The 24369-nt window shown below is 43.3% G+C and overlaps 1 protein-coding gene across 2 annotated transcripts in view; it reads right to left on the minus strand.

The window, feature by feature from the left end:
• The window catches only part of LOC132654707 (baculoviral IAP repeat-containing protein 1b-like), a 56824-nt gene that overhangs the window by 23130 nt on the left and 9325 nt on the right, over positions 1-24369 (minus strand). For both annotated transcript variants that reach the window (XM_060385626.1, XM_060385625.1), the window contains exons 2-9: positions 20558-20636; positions 16183-16756; positions 13848-13947; positions 11429-11510; positions 10535-10586; positions 7532-7651; positions 6436-6535; positions 987-1068 (exon numbers count right to left, since the gene is read on the minus strand). In XM_060385626.1, coding sequence (XP_060241609.1) covers positions 987-1068; positions 6436-6535; positions 7532-7651; positions 10535-10586; positions 11429-11510; positions 13848-13947; positions 16183-16753 — 1107 coding nt within the window. In that variant the 5' untranslated portion in view covers positions 16754-16756; positions 20558-20636. The remainder of the gene's footprint in view (positions 1-986; positions 1069-6435; positions 6536-7531; positions 7652-10534; positions 10587-11428; positions 11511-13847; positions 13948-16182; positions 16757-20557; positions 20637-24369) is intronic.

A 24369-nucleotide genomic window follows, 5' to 3' on the forward strand; every position in this document is an offset into this window, starting at 1 on the left:
GCCCTGGCTGGTCAGTTTTTGTCTGGCATTCAGTATGCTTCTTTCATCTGAGTCTGGTCAGTGTGGGCTACTCCTGAACCCTAACATTCTCTATTGTTTTGTTGGTGTTTTTTTGTTTGGTTTTGTTTTTGATTTTGAGGCGGTGTCTTATACTATTTATTGTCCAGGCTAATGTTGAACTCCTGACAATTCTCCTGCCTCAGCTTCCAGAGTGCTCTTTTCCAGGTGTGAGCCACCGCACCCAGCTTTGTTCTTTCTTCTGTGGAGCGTGAACCGGCATACTTAACATTGCAACAAAATGACAATCTAGGTTGCTTGTGTCACAAGTGGACTGATAGTTAGATTGTATCTCAGAGAAACAGACTGTCATCTGACCTCATGATTTTACTGGCCTTTTGCCTGCTAGCCAGGGATGTACCCGGGTCATAGACTCCTTGCCTAGCATGCAGAGGAGCTTTGTTTTTATCTGCTCAACTGCAGTAAAGAACACACATCAAATCACAAAACACAGACTTGTAATCTCTGCGTTTGGAAAACTGAAGCAGGAGGATCATAAATTCCCAACCAGTCTGGGATTTGAACGTGGCAAATTCAAAGTCAGCCTAAGCTACACAGTGAGACTCTGTCCCAAACAAAACTCCAATGAAACGAAATGAAACTTGCCTTGCACATCTCAGAAGTAACAAGTCAAGCCTACTGTCCTCAGTGGGCCGCAGACCGGGTCCGCTTAGTCTGGATGTTTACCAGGAATAAGTCTGAAATTTCATCAATAGACTTCTTATAGGAGAAGGGCTGACTGTACATTTCATGAAGCTAAATATTGTGTCTCCCTTGTTCACTGTGAAGTTCCTGTCTAACGTGGCACTTAATAGTGCTTCTTAGATTCTCGTGAACTCTATCTAATTATGATACATTTACAATTGACAGTTGCGGCTCAATCCCACGATCATGTGTTGCTGAGTCAGAGAAGGGGCGGGGCTCATTACCCTGGATTCCGGAAGTGCATGGTGGCTCTCAGGGCCTGGAATCACTTCTGCAGAGGACTTCAGGTTTTGAAGAAATACACAACTATGCAGAGAAGAGAAAAGTCATAAAATAGTTCCATGAGATAAGGATTTGTATTTGCTTTTTAAAAAACATGAAGATCAGGACCAGGTGTGAGGACTGGCTTTAGCTCGGAGGTTTCTTTGGCAAAGAGACAGTTCTGTCAACCCACACCAGCCACTTAAAATGGAACGAGTGAGTGTCTAGTTCAAGACCCGCTGGAGCTCCCTAGTCCTTTATATCTGGAGCGCAAATCTGTTGCGGGTGGCGCAACAGGTGGCAGGCGTTCCCGTGTGACCAGACACTACCTGAAGAGCCCACCGAGTTTCACAGCACCAATGTTATAATAACACAACCGCCCCAGCATGTTTGGTATAAGGAAGGAAGTCGGTCGTGGAAGGGGGAGGGTTAAGAAAGAAGGGATGAGGGGTGCCCCAGAAAGAAACAGAGGGAGGGAGAAAAAGAAGAAAGTCAGTGGACTTGGGGAGGGGCATGGGAGGAGATGAGGGAGGTAGGAAAGAATTGGGAGAGGAAGAGGGAGGGGGCTACAGCAGGGGTTCAAAGTGAATAAACTGTAATTTATAAAAATATAAATAAAAAAAGAAAGTCAGAGAGAGAGAGAGAGAGAGAGAGCAGTGATGGGCGGGTCCTTTATATCTGGAGCATGCCTGGATTGCACCTGGCAGAGGCAGGTGATGACATCAGAGGTTACTAGGCAACCTAGTCTAACATTAAGCATGAAGCAGAAAGCGAACATTTTCAGTGATTCTGTTAGTCTTGCATCGTGTAAGTCTCTGGGTTCCAATAAAAATGCATGTGGTTTGTAAAGTAATAGTGAAGATATGCGGAGAATGTGTTGGGGTGAGAACAGAGTTAGTGCTTGTACATGAAACCAGCTGAAATAATCTTAAAGAATAAAAAATAGTGACACAGCACTGTGGGTGCAGAGGCAAGAGGATAACTAGGGCTCGCTGGATGCTAGCAGGTTCAGAGAGAGACCCTGCTTCAAAGGAACAAGACGGTGATATAAAGGAGAGGATACTCCTTGTCTCCCCTTGGCCCTATGTAGAACACACAATGCACACACAAACACACATTAACTAAGTGAACAAGGTAAAAAATAAATAAAAGTTTAAAGACTAACTAATGAGAAAACTCTAGAGCCATGGAAAAAGAACAACAAAGGACAGTAAAAATACTAAACAAAGTGTACAATTAAGAATTTAGTTAACAATAATTTTTAACCATATCAACTCTTGTCAAACTGTCAGAAACAAACCCACAAGATCTGAGTGTGCCAACTACATGAAATTCACATTAAGTATAAAAACATAGATATCACACAAATAAAATTTTAAGGTACAATATCCAGGGCTTGGAGATGGCACAGTTGGCAAATGCTTGCTGGGCAAACATGGAGACTGGGCTCAGATCTCCAGCACCTGTGTAACAGCGAGGCAATAGGGACAGTGTAATCTTAGTGCCGGAGAAGGAGAGACAGGAAGACCGTAGGGGCTCACTAACCAGCCAGTAAGTCTCATTGGCAAGCTCCAGGTTTAATGAGAGACCTGTCTCACAAAATAAGTTGGACAGAACTACATACCTATTTCACAGAGCATGTTGCTTTCAGGATAGAGAGGAGCTGACTCAGAATTTCCTCCCTGCTGTCTCCCTGTCACAGTACTCGAAGAGGTTTTGCAGTCTGCAGGGGGAGGAAGGCCACCTGCATTCTACAACATCACCATCATGCCAGACAAGATGAGGCCAACGGTGAAGAGTGGCCTGAATCTTTGGGGATAACCAACTGCTTTTGAATTGGACTTGAGGCTGCTTCACAGATGCTCTAAACCTGGTCAAGCTGGGTGTGGTAGTGCAGGCCTGTAAATCTCAGCACTTGGGTGTCAAAGACAGGTGAATCTCTGGGTCAAAGGCCAGACTGACCTACAATAGCAAGGTCAGAACAGAAGGGGCAACACAGTGAGACCCTATTTCAAAAAAACAAAATGAAAGAAAACAAAAACCTAAACTGAAGAAACTAAACTAAAGAAACTTTAAACCTAAACTAAAGAAAACAAAAACCTAAACTAAACCTGGCCAAAGCCCATGGCCCAGAGAGTCTATAAAGGTCTTAGCAGGGCAGGGTCTACTAATGCAATCTGGCTTAATGGACATCCTGTCAAATTGCCTTCTAAATATTTATGTTCCTATAAAAAGAATGATGCTGCTTTGAACCTTGGCTAGATAAGCTTCTCACTGCAGTGCAGAGAATAATGATCGAGTTCTCAGCTCTGAATGAGGCATCTCTATCAACCTCACACAGAGGCTCTGGGGACATCTGGGAAAGAGTGTTTGAATTTCTGTGAAATGCTGCCTGCTGAGCATTTTGACCATCACATTCATGAACCCTCATCTGTGGTTACCTGCGTAAGACCACCCAAGACCAAGTCTACTTCATCCCAGAACCAGGAGTCTGACTGGCACCTGGGCCATTTTTTCCTTCTTACTCAGTTTGGTCATTTGTTTGTTCAGCTGAGGTTCTCCCTGTGTTGCTCTCGTTCATCCATAAGCGCTGATCAAAGTGCAGAGCTTTCTGAGCCACGGTTTGGAAGCCTGTTCTTTTTTAAAAAGTATGTTATTCTTTGGAAATCACAGAAATGTGCACAATGTATGTGGATTATATCAATCCCCACTGCCTTTCTTCAGTTTCCCCAGACTCCTCCTAAAGTCAGGTCGCCTCCCAGCTTCGTATCCTCTTTTAACTGAATTCAATTAGTGCCGCTCATGTGTGAGTGGACACGGGGCCATCCAGCAGAGCTCAGGAAACCTCAAGGCCCAAGGCTGAACAAGTGTCAACAGCTCCCCTCCTACAGGTGGGGCTTGGCTTGGCTGGATTTGGCACAGGCTTGTATGGATAGGCAACCACAGCAACTGTGAGTTCCTGAGGGAAGGACCCTGCTGTGTACAAAACAAGACAAACCCTAGACAAAGTCCTCTACAGCCTCTGGCTCTTCTGACCTCTTGGGCCCCTCTTCTGCAATGGCCTCTGAGTTTGGGAGGAGGAACTGTTCCCTCCCAAACTCAGACACACCCTGTCACTTACTGTCTGCACTTTGACCTTGTTGTAAGTCTCCGGAATTCTGTTCTTGTCAAGGTCTGAATTTATGTTCATTCCAGATTCCCATTAGCAACTAAGAGCCCTGGGGATGTCCTAGAGAGACACTTTGATGAAAGGATATGTTTGTGATTGCCAGTGATCATTTTATATCTTGTCATTGTCTATCTAAACAAGATCTGGGCATGGTGGAGCATGCTTGTCATCCAGGACTTGGGATGTGGAGGCAGTAGGATGAGTTTAAGGCCATCCTCCCTAAACACTGAGTTGGAGGCCATCTGGGTTATCTGACACAGTGCCTCAAAGACCTCTCTCCAGCTGCCCTTCCCCAACACAAAGAGTCACTAAGCCAGGTGTTATGATAGCACATGCCTGCTCTTCTGGTATTCATGAGATGGAGGCAAGAACATGGGAGTTCAAGGGAAATCTGAGCTATACTAAAAATCAAGATCCGCTACACAGTGAAATATTTTCTTAAATTGCCTTTTTTTTTTTAAACAGAGGTTCTCTGTGTAGCCATGACTGTGCTAGGACTCTCTCTGTAGACATAATAGAATATTGTGTCAAACAATATAAGGGTTGGAGCTATAGCTCAGTAGCAATGTACTGCTTGCTTTTCGGTTCATCCTAGGGGGAAATATAGGTAAACCAAGAGTTTCTGGAGGTTGTCACTGGTTTAGTGTGTAGTTAGCAATCATGACACTCTGGATTCAATCTTTCTCTCTCCCTCTCCTTTTATGTCTGTCTGTCTGTCTCTCTCTCCAACAGACATACAGACACATACACAGCAAATATAGAGCTAAGCCAAAAAAGAAACAAAAGACCACCAAAGAAGAGCAGGCAAACCTGAAAATTTATGTAGATGTGTGTGTGTGTGATTGTGCATGTGTTTGGTAAAAGGACAGTGAACTGAAATCAAGACTGTGTTTGCCCCTGGATGAGAAGGACAAGCATCAACCAGGAAAAGGGAGTGGCACGGTGGCCTCTAAGGCACTGAGAGACCTTGACTTCTTGACTTTAGCACTCAGCTCCCAGGCTTTATTGTTATTGTCCTTTCAACCAGATTATGTAATTACAGTAGATACGCATTACATATGCTAGTTTGTAATTATAACAAAACAAAATTTCATCGACGCATTATAAAACAAGTTTTAAATATAACTAGATTGCCTCACTACTTACCATCCCAGGGACTGAGAAGACAGCCCCAGCAGTCTCCACAATTTTCTGCATACTATTTCCAAATTAGAAAAAGAAAAAGTAGAACCTGAAAAACTGTCTCAGTGGGAGAACAGTCACTACTCCTGCAGAGGACTCAGGTTTGCTTCCTAACACCCATATCAGGCAGTTCACAGCCTCCTGTAACTCAGTTCTAGGATATTTGATGCCCTCGTTCTGACCTCTGTGGGCATCAGGCATGCAAGTAGTACACAGATATACATGCAGACAAAACACCCATGCACATAAAGTCAAATACTAAAAAAAATAAAATAAAAATAAAAATAAAGTCAAATACTTTAAAAAGTAAGAGAAAAAGAAAAAAGTGACCACTGCTGTCACTAGTCTTCTAACTTCAAAATTAAATGGAAATATTCTATGTATGTATGTATTTATTTATTTATTTAAGTTGAATAAAGTTTTACTATGTAGCCCTGGGCTGCTCTAAAACATGATTTTAGAAGGAAGAGGATTAAGTGGAGACAGAGGGAGATAAGAGAAGGTAAATGGAAGGATGGTGGTGACATGATTGTCGTACACTGTAATATATATATTTTTGTGTGTAAAGGTCATAAATGTACATATATTAAAATGTCATTATTTTATATAATTAACATACACTAACAAAACATTTTTAAAGAATACTTTAAGGACTTGGGATGTCATTTCCATTCTATCTCAAGACCAGATAGTTATTTAAAACTTTACATTTTAAAGTTTAATAATTAGACTTAAATAAATCTAGAACACTTTAAGGTATGCATTGGCTGCACACCAAACACACCTGAGGAGCTGAACACAGACTGCAGAGCATTTCTAAGGCAGCATGAGCTACATAGAGAAATCTGTGTGCATATTGACCCAACCTCAATTAAGATTTAACTATGATGTCTAGCTAGACAGAGAGACTCTCATGTGAGGAAAGAAATGAAGATACATGGATGTATCCTTCACAGTGGGAACCAGAGAGTGAGCAGACATTACCCACAGATAACAAACATGGACAGTGAGGGAATAACAGATGAAGTGAGTTCAAAGTGAAGAGAATTCACTTTGCTCACTTTGGGAAAAACTTGGTGTGGTCTGCTAATGGGTCGTCACCTTCCTCCCACTTCTCCATACATCCTCCACAGGAAAAGCACCGGACAAGGTCCTTTATGCCTAGGAAAAGGAGATGGGGTCAGCTCAACAACACGTACATCTGTTAACTCACAAGAATTCAACTCCAGATTTCACTAGTGAAATCCTACTTGCTCCTCCAGTTGGATTATGTGGCAATACCACGCACAGGAGGCAAGAGTTCACACAGGACTCTTGGTCCTTCCGTGGGGTGGTCAGCAACAGTCAGCAACAGTCGCTGAAGATTCCTGTGCACCGTGTGCTTTGATGAAACCTGTCCCAAACCATCATCCTGAAAGATTTGCCATCAGGAACTGGAGTAGGAGCTCTGTGAGAGCAGAGATTTCTGTCTGTTCTGGACAATGATGACATACGGGACATTCACAGACATAGGCAACCGACAAGCAATTGCTTATGGAGTAAATTGGAAGAATATACTTGTAGCTGGGGCAGGATGGAAGAGCAAACTTAGGAGCCTGTATGCAAGGCAGGTTATGAAGAATCCCTGTCTCTGCTCACATTATTGCCAGCTCTCCTCCCCTAGAAATAGAAGCACTTCATCCGTGACACTCGGGCAAGGCTGGCAAGAGAAGACAATGCGGTAAGACAATGCGGGTGGTGAGTTTTGTGCCAGTGGAATAGGCCTGTAGGATGAAGTGACCTCAAGATCCCCAAGCCCAGAGGCTGAGCACCGAGGGAATTATGGAAAACTGAAGGTCTTATGAGGCCCCAAAGAGATCTATGACAAATGAAAATAAAGAAAAGTGCAAGTTTGGGATTAGACTACTTGTCAGACACAAAATTCTGACTTGGGTGCTAAAGAGATGCTCAGCATGAAGAGCACTGGCTGCTCTTGCAAAGGAGTCAGGTTTGTTTCCAGCACCACATGCTGGCTCTCGGCAACTATATCGCCAGTTCCAGGATCCAACACCCTGGCTAGCCTCTGAGGGCACCAGGCAGGCCTGTGACACCCATACTTACATTAAGGCAACACTCACACTCAGAAATGTAAAAATAAAAGGGAAAAACCCGACTGACCTGTGTAGAAAAGGCCTGCTTTGATGAGAGCTTCAACAGCCACAGGTGACTCGTGGGGCCAGTCCTTAAAAGTGTCCTTCCTCACTTCTTCATTAGCAAAGACGCTGTCATTGCAGTAAGCTTGGAGAAAAGATGTGGGCGAGAAGAGCAGGCTTTGATAACAAAGTTCAAGTGAGTTGTGTGTATAGGTGGGATGATCTTATGATCTGTGCTTGTGTCAGAATAATTGAGGGTGGTTAGAAGAGCAGGAAGAAATAAGAGATACAAGAAAGACCATGTTAGAACTGCTGGGCAAAGACTGGGGTATTCCATTCATTCTATTCATTTCTGTGCATGGTCAGTGTGTTAAAATGTAACTTAAGACTGTCCCCTGGTCATCTAGCATTGGGATAGAGCAATATTGAGAGGAGATTCCTATTTCCAGAATCATTGTGAAGATTTGAGAAAGGTCATTTCCCCTGTGGCTCCTTTAAAACATTTGTTATGACAGCTTGCTCTTTGAGATGACCACATGTGTGTGGGGGTCTCCATTAGACATTTTACCTCACCCTGGTCTCTGGACACTGGTACATGTCTTCTCCATGCTGTGAGCAGGAGAAAATTAAATTCCCATTACCTTGGTCTGACAAGTTATTCAAGATGAAAGCCTGCCCGTGTTCACATTTCATCCTAGGATTAGGATTTTTTTCCCTTTGCTTTAAGTATTTCATTGGCACAGAGAATACTATACTTTAATTTAATTAAGAAAAAATTTTAGAGTCTAGAAACATTTTGTATTTTACTTTTGACTTTGTTAAGCCCTGAGATCATAGGGAATAGGTTATACTGTTTTCCTCAGTGCTCACCAGTGTGCTTTCTGGTTGTGTACTCTGAAGAGCAGGTTGGCACTTCAGACTTTCCTTAGTTTCCTTCTTTATCTCATCATTTTCTTTCACTACATCAGGAAGCTGTCTCAAGACTTACAATTCAGAGTGTTTCATGTGTGTGCAAGTCTGTTTGCATATATGGACTCACATCTGTGGAAGTCTGAGGACAACCTTCCCTGTTTCTCTTTTAACCTGCTCATTTAACAATGACAAGAGTGCGCTGGGCAGCACTGTAGACTCTTCATTTTGCTAAGGTAGCATTCATGAGCAAGCCTTCTTCTGAGAAACCCATTTCCTATGTCCACAATGTCACCCTTCTTGTAGACTCATGTGGCCAAAGACACAGCTCTGCGTTCCCAAGACCTAGAGAACACTGCTTCTCCTTTTCTCCATAGTGTTTGCTATTTTAACAACTTATTGGAAAATGGTGTTTTCAGTCAGAAGGATGCCGTGTGCGTGCTTGTAAGTATGTATGTATGTATGTGTAGCCAGACATTTGAGTACTTTATTGGGTTCTTTTATCTACCACCGTTCTGCCCCCTTCTTCCACCCTTCCAAACCCCCAACACTAGGTAAAAGAGAAAGAAGGTTACAGGGGAAAGGGGGCTTCAATAATGTTAGAATACTTCCTGCTGGTTAGGGGCGTCGATTTCCTTGGAGCAATATTCAATTTCTTCCACTCATCTCTGCACACAACCGTGTGACAAAGAGCAACCAACCCCAAAAGCACCAGCCAGCAACTACCAGCAGCAGCTGCAGCAGCCAGCGCCTCTACCAGAGCAGGAGGAGCAGCAGCCACAGCCCCGCTGGCAGCTCTAGCATTTCTATACCCACTCAAGAGTCCCCGGAATTCGAAAAGTCTTACACTTGCAGAAACTACCCGCAGTTGGCCAAATCACACCCAAGCCAAAGTAGGAGGCAAATCAGAGTCAGCTTTGGGGACAATCTAAAGCAGCCCCAGATCTCACATCTGCAGTTAAAATGAAAACACATTCACATAACTGTTTGTGTTTTTAAAGAAACCAAAATCCTCACTACATGTATGTGTAAGTGTTTTGCCTACATGTTTGTATGTCTACCACACGTGTGCCTGGAGACCTCTCTGGTGGCCAGAGAGGAAGTCAGAGTCCTGTGAGAGGGGGTTGCAGATTGTTGTAAACTGCTACCACTTTGAACTGAACCTGAGTCCTCGGCAAGAACAACAAACACTCTTAACATCTGAGACATCCCTTCACCTTCTGCTTATTTGGGGGGTGAGACACAATGTGTTGCCATGTAGGCTAAGCTAAGCTATCCTTAAAATCATCCTATTTCTGCCTCAGCTTCCTTAGTGCTGGGATCACAGGCATGGAGCTCTACACTTGGCACTAACCTCATATAGCCCATACCTCATATGGCCTCTAACCTGTTTTTATAGTCCTACCTGGGCAGAAGTGTCTCCTTCCACCTTCCAAGAGCAGGAATTCCAGGGATGAGCAGCCTCAGGCGACCATGGAATTCTTACTGTATTATGATTGTTTTCATCCTGTCCACTATCCCTTGTCCCCACGTACCTGACCTCTGCTGGGGCTGAACTCAGGGCCTATCCTACTTGCTATACAGATGTTCCCCAACTCAGCGAGATTCCTAATACTCGGGTTTTGTTTTCCTGTGGGTGTTGGGATGGAACCTAAGGACTTGCTCATGCTAGGCAAGTGAGCAACACACTCAGGCCTCTCGCCTCATTCTAATGTGGATATTCCTTAACTTCTTAACAGCACACAGAGCCATTTAAGAAAGCAAAACAACCAAAGTCATTCTCTATTACAGAAATCACTTATGAAAATGATTTTTTAAGAAAGGTGATGAGGGCTGGAGAGATGGCTCAGTGGTTAAGAGCAATTACTGCTGTTCCAAGAGTTCTGAGTTCAACTCCTAAGACCCACAATCAGGCAGCTCACAAATGCCTGTTACTCTGTCTCCAAGGGATCTGATGCTCTTGTTTATCTTCCAAAAGCACTTGTATACATGTGGCACACACAAAACACACACACACACACACACACACACACACTCTTGAGCGTGAGCATGTGAAAGAGATAATGAGAACATAAAAAAAGAAACAAGCAAAGCCATTGGAATGTGCCTGAGGTTTTACCTGATACCATGGGTAATTCTCTTCTGACCCAGGAATTCACAAAATGTTCTCCCTGGGGAAAGAAATTTAGGTTACTGCCTGATTGGCTGGCTGACTTACAAGATATACATCTATCTGTGGCCTGCAACTTAAGGTCTTCCCAAACTGAAGTGAATTTTCATTCAAACAGCAGAATTTGAACAAAGCAGCCCTTTAATTTTGGTTTGATTTCTATTGATCTTGTAAACTTTTATTCAGTGCCAAACAACAGTGAAATGGAAGCTTTCTCAGGGTCACTCTTACCACACACCCTGCACAACCACAGAACTGCAGTTACACACAGGTGAATTTTGACTCATGAGGAACTGAGACATGGGAAGGGAGCTAAGCTCTCCAACCATGCAGCTCTCCCTCTGAGAAAACTGCACCCCAACTGTCAGCCCATGCCCTCTGCAGAGGCTGCTTCTCAGTCAGTCAGACAGTACAGTCTCCTTTGGCTTCAGTTTGAGGTGGGTTCCCACCACTTGCCACTAGGAAGTCCTTACTAGTTTAAGGGTGTAAATAACCAGGTTCAGGAGCCAGCTTTGAGTGCCCAGCCTCTGCCATGTACTAGGTCAGAAGATTGAGTCAGACATCCAGATGGAGGAGGCAGGAGGTAGCTAGAGTAGTGGCCTCACTCAGAGGGAAGATGAAGGAGGCAGCGGAAGCAACCCAAAGCCAGCCTGGAAACTGTCTAAGTGGTTCCAGCTTCACAAGACAAAAGTTTTGTTTCCTCTCTGCAGAGAGAGGTAGGACAATGAGAAGAGAAAGGAAGAAAAACAAAGAATATTTGGGAAAACAAACAAACAACAACAACAGCAACACAACATCACCCTGACGTATCACATCTCGGAAAGAGTTGACATTGTAAATTACCGTTACATGAACAAATCCCTCGTAGCTCTGAATATACTGGGCAATTTCCTCTGACGATTTCTCACTTTGAAGAAATTCACATCTACAATTAAAAATGTGGTTAAAAACACTCCCAGTATTGTGACGAAGACCATCTATATCACTAGAAATATTTGCTAAAAACCCATCAAACTGTTGAATTTGATGCTTCAATAAAACTGTCCATTTTTTCCTGAAGTCTTACTCATGAGAATTAACATTGTGTTAGAAACATGTAAATCATATTAATGACAAAATGCCATTATTTAAAATTCCAACCTTGTGCTGCTTTAGTTTTTCATCAACTTGACATATAAGCTAGAGTCATCCAGGAAGAGGGACCCTCCGCTGAGAAAACACCTCCATCACACTGGCTTGTCAACAAGTCTGTGGGGCGTTTTCTTGATTAATGATTGATGTTGGAGGGTCCAGTCTGCTGTGGGCAGAACCACCCCAGGCAAGTGGTCCTGGGAGGCCTAAGAAAGGAAGCTGGATATGAACCTGGGGCCAAGGGGACAAGCAGTGTGTCCCTTCATAGTGTCTGTCTGTTCCTGCTTATGTTCCTGCTCTGACACCCCTCAGTGTGGGTTGTAATATGGACATGTAAGCCAAGTAAACCCTTTCCTCCCGGGGCTGCTTTTGGTCATGGTGTTTATCAAAGCAACAGAAAGCAGAGCAGGACAATCTTCGTATTATTTTAAGAGGCAGGAGGTAGCTAGAGGGAGGAGTGAGCAGAAGCAACCCAAAGCCAGCCTGGAAACTGTCTAAGTGGTTCCAGCTTCACAAGACAAGAGTTCAAGGCAGGGTCTCCCTGTGTTGCGATGGTGATGCCAAACTCTGACCTCAGGCCGTGCTCCCACCTCAGCCTCAACAGTAGCCTGTGCTATAGGCACGCACTGCTACACCCCGCTGCTCTCTTTTTGAAACACATATGCGGTAAATCAAAGAGGTTGATTCATAGCAAGCAGAGAGTGGAACACACACTCATACTCTAAATCAATGTAAAAATTCACCAACGATGAAGGGAGCGGGCGTTTGAATACTAGCTAAGATATTTAATGTTATTCCATTTTATTGTTCATCTTTGTAGGAGACATAACAATTCTGTGGCTCTTTTTTTTGAATCACTATTTAAAGTTATACGCTAAAGTTATAAATGTCAGATACCAAAATCATACCACTAAACACATTATCACAAATAATTAAAGTATACATCTTTCCTAAGCCCCATCCACTTCCCAGGGGCATATATTCTTTGTTCTCTGGAAGTTGAACTACCCATCAGCTGTTCCCAGGGTATGTGATCCCTATATGGCTCTCGCTGGCCATTCCAGGCAGGCTTCTCGTCTCCTGCTCCTCCTGACTTCGTCAGCTGCTGGGAGGCAGCCCCCCAGGCAGGAGGAGAACCACAGTTATGAGATTACAGGTGTGTGCCACCATATCCAGCGAGAATTTTCATTTGGTGCATATTTCTCTGAATATGGGAAACCACTTGTAATATTTTAAAGACTGTTCTCGTCTTTTCCATCAATACATCGTTTCCATTCCTGTGCAGATTGACTCATTTGGTAGTTAAGGTAAATCATGAAACTGCTCAACCTGACATATTGTAGTGTTGGGGACAATAAAACAACAGTAGTAACTGTTGAGAGGGCTGGAGAGCATGTGCTCAATGTACTTGCAGAAGACCTAGGCTCAGTACCGACACCCACTTCGGGCAGCCACCTGTAACTGCAGCGGTAAGGAAGTCTGACACATCTGTCCTGGAGGGTGCCTGCACTAATGCACATCCCCAATGTCCCAAATATTAAAACTGAAGTAAACAATTGGGTCTGGGGAGTTGTTTCAGCAGGTAAAGCACCTTAGCTTAGGCATGAGGCCCTGAGTTAGAATCTGTGTTGCCCATATAAAAGCAGGGACCAGGCCACCATGTCACTAATCCTAACCCCGGAGGAATGGGGACAGATGGATCCCATGTAGCTTGTCTCAAAAGATAAGGTGAAGAATGATGAGAAGGTGGGCTAGGTTAGCATGTGACCTCCACAGGAATGCACAAGGGCACGTATGTACACTACACACTAACACACCACACATATTAACACGGTCTACATGCACCAACATACTACACAGGAAATATGAAAACGAAAAGATAAAAACAAAAATAACACAAAAGAGAAAAGGGCCATTTAAGCTGATGTGATTCAAGCTTTTCACTATGTGACCAGATTTCCTTGCTTGAAAATTTCTAGGGTGACCCCATATTGGACAGGAGAAAGATCAGAACTCATGTGATACTCCAACAAGGTTGCTCTTTTATCTCCAGTTTTATTTTGCTAAATATCAAGCAACAGAAACAGAAATAAAAGCTGAAATCTTTAAGAAAAAAGCATTTAAAACTTACTTGGGGAACCACTTGGCATGCTCCTTCCAGGGATCGTCTCCTTCTTCCCAGTTTCCCAGGCATCCACCGCAGGAGAAGCACTGCACAGTGTCCCTTTCACCTACAGATGCAGGGAAGTGATGGCACCAGGTGTGTCTTGGAGCTGATCATACTGAACCAGAGCAACACAGACCCCAGCATGCTTGCTCTTCCATGTCCCCTCTGGCTGAATCCCTGGCCACATCCCACTGCCCTAAATGACCCCGTTCTAAGCTCTGGACCTACATTTCCCAGCCATGGCCATCCTCCATAGACTTAGCCCTCAACATGCCAGTTTCTTACACATAGAGGCTGCTCTTTAGCTTTCAGGACCAAAGTGATGGAGAAGCAGGCAAAAGCTAGAACTACCTGGAATAATGCTGTCAGAAGGTCTAAGAGTTAGCTTTGCCATGTCACATCTATGGAAATAGAGGCACAGTTCTCTAATTCTCTGAGCCTCAGTGAACTCAACTATCAAACACGGGGGAAGGGCAAACTGAGTGAATTAGAATTAGTGTTCAATCCATGTATAGCATAAGCAGGTACTCAGCACCCACAGATCCTGTTGTAATTGTCATCCAAATCTGTCCTAACACCTGTGTGTGGCCGAGGCATTTCAAAGTGTAGTCTTCTTGAGGATACTTTGCCTCATGGATGAGAGTTAAATAAGTAAAACCAAACCCTTCCAAAACTATAGAAATTAAATTAATCAAGGAAACATATAAATAGTAATATTTGTGAAATGAGAAGAAAGTGGATTTAAGCTATCTCATAATCCATTTTCAGGTCCTTATGAATGGAGCTAGTGTTTTCTGGAGTCTTCTTATTCTGTTTTCCAGTGCTGGGACTAAACCAATGGCCTTTCACATCCTAAGTTAGGCCTCAAGTAATGAGCTACACTTCAATCTTCAGTTAATATATTTCTAGGCCCACATTTACAGAAATGTGTCCATATTTACAGAAAACCTTTTACTTTATACATATTTGGCAAGTTAATAATGCTACACTAAAGTAAATTATAGCGGAAGTAAAATTATTAAAGTTTAATGAACTAGATCTTTAATATAACATTTAACAAATAAGGAATGATTAACAAGAAGTAGTAAAAGAAGGAGGAGGAAGAAGAGAAGGAGGAGAAAGAAAGAGGAAGAAGAACAACAAGAATAAGAAGAATGTGGATGAGGAGAAGAAAAGGAAATAGAAGGAGGAGAAAAAGGAGGAGGAGACGAAGCAGGAGGAGAACAAGGAGAAAAAAAAAGAGGAGGAAGAAGAGAAAAATAAAAACAACAAGAAGAACAAGAAGATGAAGAAGATGAAGACCAAGCACAACAGGGATAAGAACAAGAAGAAAAAGGAGAACAACAACAAGACCAAGTCCAAGAAGAACAAGAACAAGAACAGAAGAGAAAGAATAAAAGGAGGAAGAGAAGGAGGAAGAGAAAAGAAAGGTTGGAGAGATGGTTCAGTGGTTCAGTGGTTAAGAGGGCTCACGGAGGAGACTGGAGTTTGGTTCCCAGCACCCACCTCAGGCAGTTCTCAACCACATGTGACCACTGGGCTGGGGCACTCACATCCCACCCACCCCTCACAAATACATCATTTCTTTAAATTTTTATTAATTACACTTTATTCACTTTGTATCCCCCCATAAACTCCTCCTTCCTTCTTTCCCAACCCCACCTTCTCTCCCCCTTTTCTACGCATTCTCCTCCCCAAGTCCACTGATAGGGGAGGTCCCCCTCTCCTTCCTTCTGATCCTAGTCTATCAGATCTCATCAGGAGTGACTGCATTGTCATCTTCTGTGGTAAGGCTGCTCCCCCCTCAGGGGGTGGTGATCAAAGAGCAGGCTAATCAGATTATGTCAGAGGCAGTCCCTCTTCCCATTACTATGGAACCCACTTGGACACTAAACTGCCATGGGCTAAATCTGTGCAGGGGTTCTAGGTTATCTCCATGCATGGTACTTGGTTGGAGTATGAGTCTCAGGAAAGACCCCTGTGCTCAAATTTTTTGGTTCTGTTGCTCTTCTTTTGGAGTTCCTGTCCTCTCTAGGTTTTACTATTTCCTACTTCTTTCATAAGATTCCACGCACTCTGCCTAACAGTTGGCCATAAGTCTCAGCATCTGCTTTGATAGTCTGCAGGGCAGAGCCTCTGTGGCAGGTTCCTAGGTTGTTTCCTGATTTCTTCTTCTTCTGATGTCCATCCTCTTTGCCTTTCGGGATAGGGATTGAGCATTTTAGCCAGAGTCCTCCCTCTTGATTAGCTTGGAAACTAAATTTTTACAGAAACACCTCACAAAATGAGACCCAGTTACCTGTAAAGACAAAGCCGGCTGCGGAGAGTCCACGTGGCGAGGTCCCATGGGCATAAAAAGGCCACTTCTCAAAGGACTCCAGCCTGGCCTCCTCTTCTTGCTTCAACTGTGCTTTGCCGCTTCTCAGTGTCTTCTCTGGACTCTTCACCCTTATGTCATACTTGCCAATGTTACCGACATCTTTGCCCAACAGGAACTCACATTCTGGACGTAATTTCTTGTGGATTTCTATAGGAAGGTTCTTGAGTCTGGTGCTAAAGAGGATTAAGCTACAGCAAAAGCACTGCACCCCAAGTTTCACCCCGGTATGGTAAAACCCAGCAGCTGCCATGTCCTGAGGCGTCCATGATTTGAATGACTCATAGATCACAAAAGTCTTTAATCTTCTGGCTTCACTGCGCATCTGCGAGTTAAAACCTTTCTTCATCTTCATTCGTTCTTTGTGGTCTTCTTCATGCTGTCTCTTTAAGATCCGAAGTGCGTCCACACCAAGAAGAGCAGAGAACTCAGAGGCCAAATCATCATCAAACTCGTAAATTCTCTGCTCACAGGCTTCTCCCTGGGATGCCATTTTCTAAATGAGACAGGAACGCAGATGATTTTGGTGTCTGCAATATCTTTATTATAAAGGGTTGTGTCTCTGAGCCAGGAAGATGGCTCAGTGGGTAAAGAGGCTTGCCACAGGCCCAATGATTTCAGTTTGTTCCCCAGGACCCACATGGTAGTAGAAGACCAGCAACTTTTGTATGTTGCCATCTGACCTCCACTTGTGAAAGACAGAAGTTGCTTGAGAAACTATGAAACATCAATATTCACTCACTCAATCAACAAATATTTGCTAAGCACCTACCTGTGTGTCAAGCAATGGGCTAGGCCTTGAGGACTGGCAGTGAACTAGACACAGAGAGCTGGATCCACTCATGGAGCCTTGCAAGTGTCCTTTAGCTTGACTGTTTGCTTGTTTTTCTTAGACAGAATCTTGCACTTAAGGGTGAAGCCGACAAGCATAGTAGAGCATTTGGTCTGGGACCCTATTTGGTTTTGTAATAATGTGCTTGGTGTTCCTAAGTCCTTCACCTGTACATACTCTTTGCACATCCCTCCTTTAGGACACAGCCTGTAGCCTCATCTCTGGACAACAGTATAGATTTCCCTGTCCCTAACAGTAATCAACTTTAGTCAGTCTCTAGTCAAGTACATTCCCAATGTATTGGGATAGGAGGACTAAAAAGGCTGATCAAACTGACCTGGATTTGGGTGCAGATGCAGGCAGGCAAAACTGTGTCTTTAATGTTTAAGGAGTATCCTCTATTTTCTATCTTAGGCACATATATACTTAAAATCACACACATTCTATGACATACATGTGACATGCGCAATGACCAAGGACTTGGATAATTCAAATCCGCCAGTCAAAACAGAGGGCCCTTACCTAGCAACCAGCCTTTCCATCTCTTGAGCCCCATAAAAGAAATCCCTAAACAATGATGAGACTCCCTAAACACTCTCACTCACGTGGTTAACTATCAGTCTTGAAGGTAAAAGTCTGTGCCACTGTTTCCTTCCAGCTAAGGTTATTTTGTTCTTGTGCAAATCCATGGGACCCTTTATCTCTGAGTCTTTGAATAGGAGGCCAAGAACTTGGAATGATAAACCCAGTGTCTCAGCTTCTTGGATGCTGAGATATGTGTCACCATGCCCAGCTCCAAGTCTGAAGTGTAAAGACAATGACATATGTTTACCAAGTATGTTAAAGAAAAAATATGCACAATTATGTAGCCTGAGAGTGACAATCTGATAATATCATTCAGTTAAAATTATTCTTGAAGATTTTATTTTTAAGTATGTGTGTATATATTTCAAAAAAGGTGTTGGGCCCCCATAAACTGCAGTTACTGGTAGTTGTGAGTGGCTTGGCCTCGGGGTCGTGAGCCAAAATCGGCTCCATTGCAAGGGTAAATCCATTCAACTGTAAGGCCATCTCTCCAGCCTCCAAACACATTGTTTTTGTCATGTTCGCTCTCCAGGCTTAGTGCTTCATGTGATCTCCGGATGCTCCCTGTTTCAGGCATGGATTTGAGTCTGGGAGGCAGCTGCTGGGGTTCATAGGTTCTTAGAACTCTTCACAATGGGTTGTAGAGAGAACGTGGATAGTGATAGGGTGGAGAGTCTTTATTAAAGGAGAGATACTGATGAGCTCAGAATCAAACCAGACCTGGGCTATGACCTGGCGCCAAGAGAGGATGGAAGTGGCTCAGCATGACATCTGATATGAAGTTTGCATAGAACCTTACTGCCCTGATGATTTTACAAAGCTAGCTCTTCATGAACATGCTCCCTTTGTTAATGAAGCCCAGGTGAGGAAGGGCTTCCAGCCTTACACCTTTCTTGTTAATTTCTGGAACCTCCTTCTTCACCCAGTTCCCTATTCTTCCGACTCACAATTATTGAAATGAATATAGAATATACAGTAGAATATACGGACTATTTTACACTGTAAAATTGACAAATATTTGCAATGTACTGAATTTTGGCTATGTGTGCTTGTAGGACCGAGCCCAAGGCCTTGGCTCTGCTAATCAGTACCCACCACTGAGCAGCAGGCCCAGCCAGCACTGTCGATCTGTTTTTGTTTTTGTTTTTGTTTGAGACAGAGTTTCACAGTATAGTCTTCACCATCCTGGAACTCACTCTGTAGACCAGGCTGGCCTCAAACTTACAGAGATCTGTCTGCCTCTGCTTCCTGAATGCTAGGATTATAGGCATGTGCCACCACCATCCTGCTGGTTTTGTTTACATTTTTTGAGACAGAGGCTCACTGTATATCCCAAACTAATCTGGAGCACAATATAGAGACCAGGTTAGCATCAAATGTGTGGCTATCTTCCTTTTTCTCCATCTGTAGTGCTGAGCTAATAGGTCTGCATTACCATACCTGTTCTTCCACCATACTTCTCGTGAGACTAGAGGATACAAGCTACTCAGGCAGTCTGAGCTCAAGTAACTGGAAAATAAGAAGTTTCCTTGACTGGAAGTCAGAAATAGTGAGACTGACTTGACTCCAAATGTGAAATGATTCCATGGTCTCAACACTTGAGAAGCCAATGCTAGGTAGCCAAATAGAGACTAGCAGCCTTTGATGGAACTGATGGAGCCCTCCCTTACGGCTGGATTTGGACACCACTCCCCATCACAAAGATTTTTCCTCTTGGATAAAGGAATGAAATCTGAGTTCTACTTCTGGCCCCAGTTAGAGACGCGACATTCTCCACTGTTCCAAAGATTGCAATGTCGCTTATTACTGTGTTCTCCTTTAAGAGTAAATCTAGCTAAACCTATGAATCACCTGGCTGGGAGTCCACACCAGAGTCACTGGAAGACAAGGTAAAGAAATGGGAGGAATACTTATCCCCTCAGAAAGAAGATACACTTATCAGAAGCCCTCAGCCCTATGTAGTGGCTTCCACAGCTAAGCCTCTCCACTTTTCTGAATTCTAAGTTAAAAGTATTAACTTTTCCTCTGCTTTCTATCTCTTTTTCACATACTGGTCCAAACTCTATGCATGCTTTTCTTGACACTCTGGACTCCCTTACTCTGCAGACTCCCTACACACTCTCTGTCCAGGTGGTTACTGACCTTGATTGTCAAACCTGCCTGTTTTCTTGGACCCATCTCCAAAGGTATGGCCTTCCCCCCATCTCTTTCCTCCTGGCAGTTACCAAGATTTACAGCTTGTCCTTCTTGTTGTTTTTGATCAGACACTAATAAAATGGTCCTCAAGTTTCCTTCTGAGTCCTTTTAATTTGTTGTTGTTACAAGACTCAGAATCCTTAAAACGAATTCTCGTTTCCTTGGCAACACTTCATGTATGAGTATGTGTGTGTGAATGTGAATGTGTATGAGTGTATGAGAAGTGTGAGTGTATATGTGTGTGTGGTGTAAGTGCACACATGCCTCAGAGCTCTTTGGAAGTCAGAGGACTTTTAGAGGTTGTTTCAATTCCTTTCATCTTCCCTCTCTAGTGGAATGCAGGGATCAACACAAACCATTAGGCTCGTAAGATATGTACTTTTACTCACTGAGCCATCCATCTTGCTCCCCAACTCTTCCATTTTTAAAAATCTGTTCATACATAATTGTTTAATTACTCCCCAAATGTGGAACATTTAAGCCATTGTCCTTCTTCATACATAAAGATGAATTCAATATTCAATATTCTTGTAATGATATTAATAAATATCTCCAACATTTAAAAAATTTCCCCAGAGTAAATTCCTGAAATAAGAATAGCTGGGTCAACCACATGCATCTTCTTAAGGATTTTGGTGTCTGTCAGGCACTGGCTTTGCTAATGGTCTTCTGAGTTCCTTTTACCTTCAATATGGTCAGGGTCCTGCTTCTTCTCAGGTGGTTTCTTGCAATGGGATTTCACATATCAGAATTCTATGTCTCTCTGTAAGAGGAATTAAAATCTGCTTATGAACTGAGAACTGATTTCCCAAGAGAAAAGAGTGGTCAGGAGTCTTCATGGATTCCTAGCCCACCATCCTAGTGGCCATGTGGGTGACCATCAAGAGGCTGTTCTAGGCACAAATAAGTATCTGACACTTCTTTAAACGCGAGTTCTGAGACTCCACCACAACCTTTTGGACAATGACTATTTGAAGTTCCCAAAGAATCTGCTTTCATTCAAACCACACATCTAACTCCTCCCAAACATCCACTCCATTCAAGCAAGAAGTTACAAAATTCTCAAACATATGTGATTTCTCAAGGAGCTCAGCCAATATTTGTGCCCCCCCCTTTCTTTATCTTGTATCTAGAAAATTAACTTAGTAGGTTGGGTTTTTTAAGAGAAATGCAGTAAATCCTAGGAATTTATGTTAGATCTTGTTTTTCTCAGTTTAACCAGCTAGGCTGGTTAACTGGCACTATCAGTTCATCTTCAGATTGTTGGGATCATATGTACAATGAAACATGGCTGCTCAGATAACTTAAATTGGAGCCTTACCAATAGAATGTATCAAAGAGAAGAGAGAATATTAGGACTATTCTTTATTGGATATTAGAATATTAGATAAAGTAGAGGAACTGGACCACTCAAGGAAAGAATGTGTAAACTCTCTAAAACTACATGAAAGGAACATGCAGGAACTTTGGAACATCATGAAAAGACCAAAATCTTCTAATTATAGGCACAGAAGAAGGAGAAGAATCCAAGGCCAGCGGCTGTGCCAACTAGTTTTACGACAACTTGACACAATCTATAGGCATCTGGGAAGAGAGAACCTCAACTGATAAATTGCCTGCATAAAATCAGGCTGTAAGACATTTTTTTAATTATTGATGGACAGGACCAGCCTATTTTGGGTGGTGCCATCCCTGGGATGGTAAAAAAAAACATGCTGAGCAAGCTGTGTGGAGCAAGCCGGTATGGCTTTTGTATCAACTTCTACCTCCGGGTTCCTGTCTTGTTTGGGTTCCTGTCCTGACTTCCTTCAATAGTGGAATAAAATGAGAAAGTGTAATCCAAATAAACCCTTTTCTTCCCAACTTGCTTTTTAGTCATGATGCTTCATCGCAATAATAGAGAGCCTAAGTAAGACACCATTTTAAACTACTGTATGCAGCATAACTATCTCTCATAGCTGAAGGACAAAGAAAAACTTTTCAAAGTATAAACAGGATAAAAGAATTCTTTTCCAGTAAACCAGACCAACAGAGGAGCAATTCTTTGGACTGAAAATAAGCATAGCCAAGCAACTGAAGAAAGTAAACTTTTATAATAACTGAAATAAAAAATACGATTAACACTGTAAACAGCAAAATGACAGCAATGAACATACACTTTCAATAACAACTTTAATATTAATGGCCCTAACTCACTGGTTAGTATTTTTGTCAACTTAATACAAGCTAGAGTCATGTGGGCAGAATGAGCCTCAATTGATAAAATGCCCTCGCCAGAGACCATTATAGAGAACAACAGCCAATCAAAACCGAGAGAGCACGTGATCTTGGGTGCACAAGCACAACTGATACATCTACAACATGATTCATGCGCTTAAAGCTCAGGGAATATCTTGGAAGAGGAGGTCAAGAGATTTTAAGATACAAAGGACCAGGAAGTCTGCTGTGAGACTGTGTCTCCTAAAAATGACAGGGAAGCTCCACTCACGATACCTCAACAATCTGGCTGCCTAAACAAGGCCTGGCCAATGACAACACCAGTATATATGCTGGCCTGAAAGGAGGGACTCTCACAGGTCTTACCCCAGATAAAAAACCTTGGATAACTAAGAAACACTGAGAGCACGACAAATAGTATTCCCTGAGATGAGCCCCCAGTTGGTTATCCAATACCAAGTAGTAGGCCCTCAAATCCTGTGCAAACAAGTAACACCAAATGGACTAGCACACACATAATAATGCAACAATAACCATTAAGATAAAGAGACCATGGTTTCAAGAGGGAGCCAAGAGAAGTAAGTGTATGGTTAGGAGAAGAGGGTGTGCGTGTGTAATTTTAATTAAAAAAATAAAAAATAGGGGACAAGATGGTGGCGCCATCTTGTCTGAGGAGCAGGACAACATTTTCTGTACAGCGACCAAGAGACTGAACTCTGGGCCCTAAAACAACAGTGATCGTGTTTCCCAGGTGAGAGGAAACCCCCACGGTGTGGGAATCAGTCGGGTCCACACTCAGGCCACCCAGTCAGAACTTGGAAGAGATCCCAGGTAGGGCAGGCACTAGGTCGCCAGACCAGAGCCACACGCCTGCATGTCCTGATCACCTTCCCAGGCTGATCGGTGGGCACAAAAACACCAGAGACTGCGAGTCCCAGTCATGAGAAAACCCCACAGGGAAGGAAGGAAACGGGACTGACTTGGGTCACCCAGTCTTTCCCTGGAAAAAGTCTCGCAGACCAGCGGGTAAGAGCCGCCATCACTGAACTGGGCTCCAGCCGCGAGCAGACAGTTGCTGCGCGCCTAGCTCTCCAGCACAGACAGGGCTGTGAGCCCCAGGGCAACAGAGACTGGGAGTCACTGTCGGGAGAAGTCCTCACAGGCAACAAAGAAAAGGGGATGGACTTAGGCCACCCAGTATATCTCTGGAAAAGGTCCTGCTGACCAGCCCAACCTAGGGACCTGCTGTGCACCAGATAGCCTGCTGTTACCAGGAGAGCAGTACCCACCTGCCACAGATTACCGCTTGGGTACTGGGGCACAGAGCCCCAACCTCAGATCTACAGAAGTGTGGAATCCCCGAGATCAACCCCCAGATACTGCTCCAAGGGGCAACCAGTTATCCCTAACAAAACTGACCAAACCACGGGACACACAGGTTACAGCAGCAGATCACTAAATTTACAGCAAGAAACCCAGAAGCAGGGCAGCTGTCTTCAGGACTTCTCTGGGTGAGAACAGAGCCCTCTAGACTAACAAGGACCACAGTTACCACTCAGGTCTCTACGCCTGAGGTGAGCAGTGGCAACTCCTGAAAAACACTGACCATCCAGTGACTATACCCAAAAAGCTGAGAAGTCTTCCTTCAGGAAAAACCATCTTCCTGCCAAGGGGATTCTCTCCACCACAGGATCCCAGGAACCACCAGAAACTAACTCTAAACACCTAAGATAGCAAAATGGGTAGAGGCCAGCATAAAAGCTCAACCAACAAAAGACAGAGCAATATGGTATCTCCAGAACCCAGCTATCCAGGGGCAAGTAGCTTTGGACACCCCAGCATAACTGAAATTCAAGAAGATGACCTAACATGTATGCTCATGAAGAGTATAACAGAGGAAACAAATAAAATGCGAAAAGACCTAGAGGAAGATAAAAACAAACAGATTATGGCCATCTGTAAAGAAATACAGGAAGTTGCAGCCAAACAGTTTTTGGCCTTTAGAGAGGAAATGCTTAAATCATGGAAAGAAATAAAAGAAACAGCATTGTTCAAACAAACAGCTGAAGGAATAGAAGGAAAAACAGGAAAATACAGTCAGACAGATGAAGGAAATCAACAAAACGGCTCAAGATCTGAAGATGGAATTGGAAAAATTAAAGAAAACACCAATGGAGGAAATTGTGGAGAGAAAAACTTGGGAAGAAAACAGGAACTACAGAGGTTAACATAACCAATAGATTACAAGAGATGGAAGAAAGAATCTCAGGTGTGTAAGA

The sequence above is a fragment of the Meriones unguiculatus genome, chromosome 6, assembly GCF_030254825.1.
Source record: "Meriones unguiculatus strain TT.TT164.6M chromosome 6, Bangor_MerUng_6.1, whole genome shotgun sequence".
Classification (NCBI taxonomy): Eukaryota; Metazoa; Chordata; class Mammalia; order Rodentia; family Muridae; genus Meriones; species Meriones unguiculatus.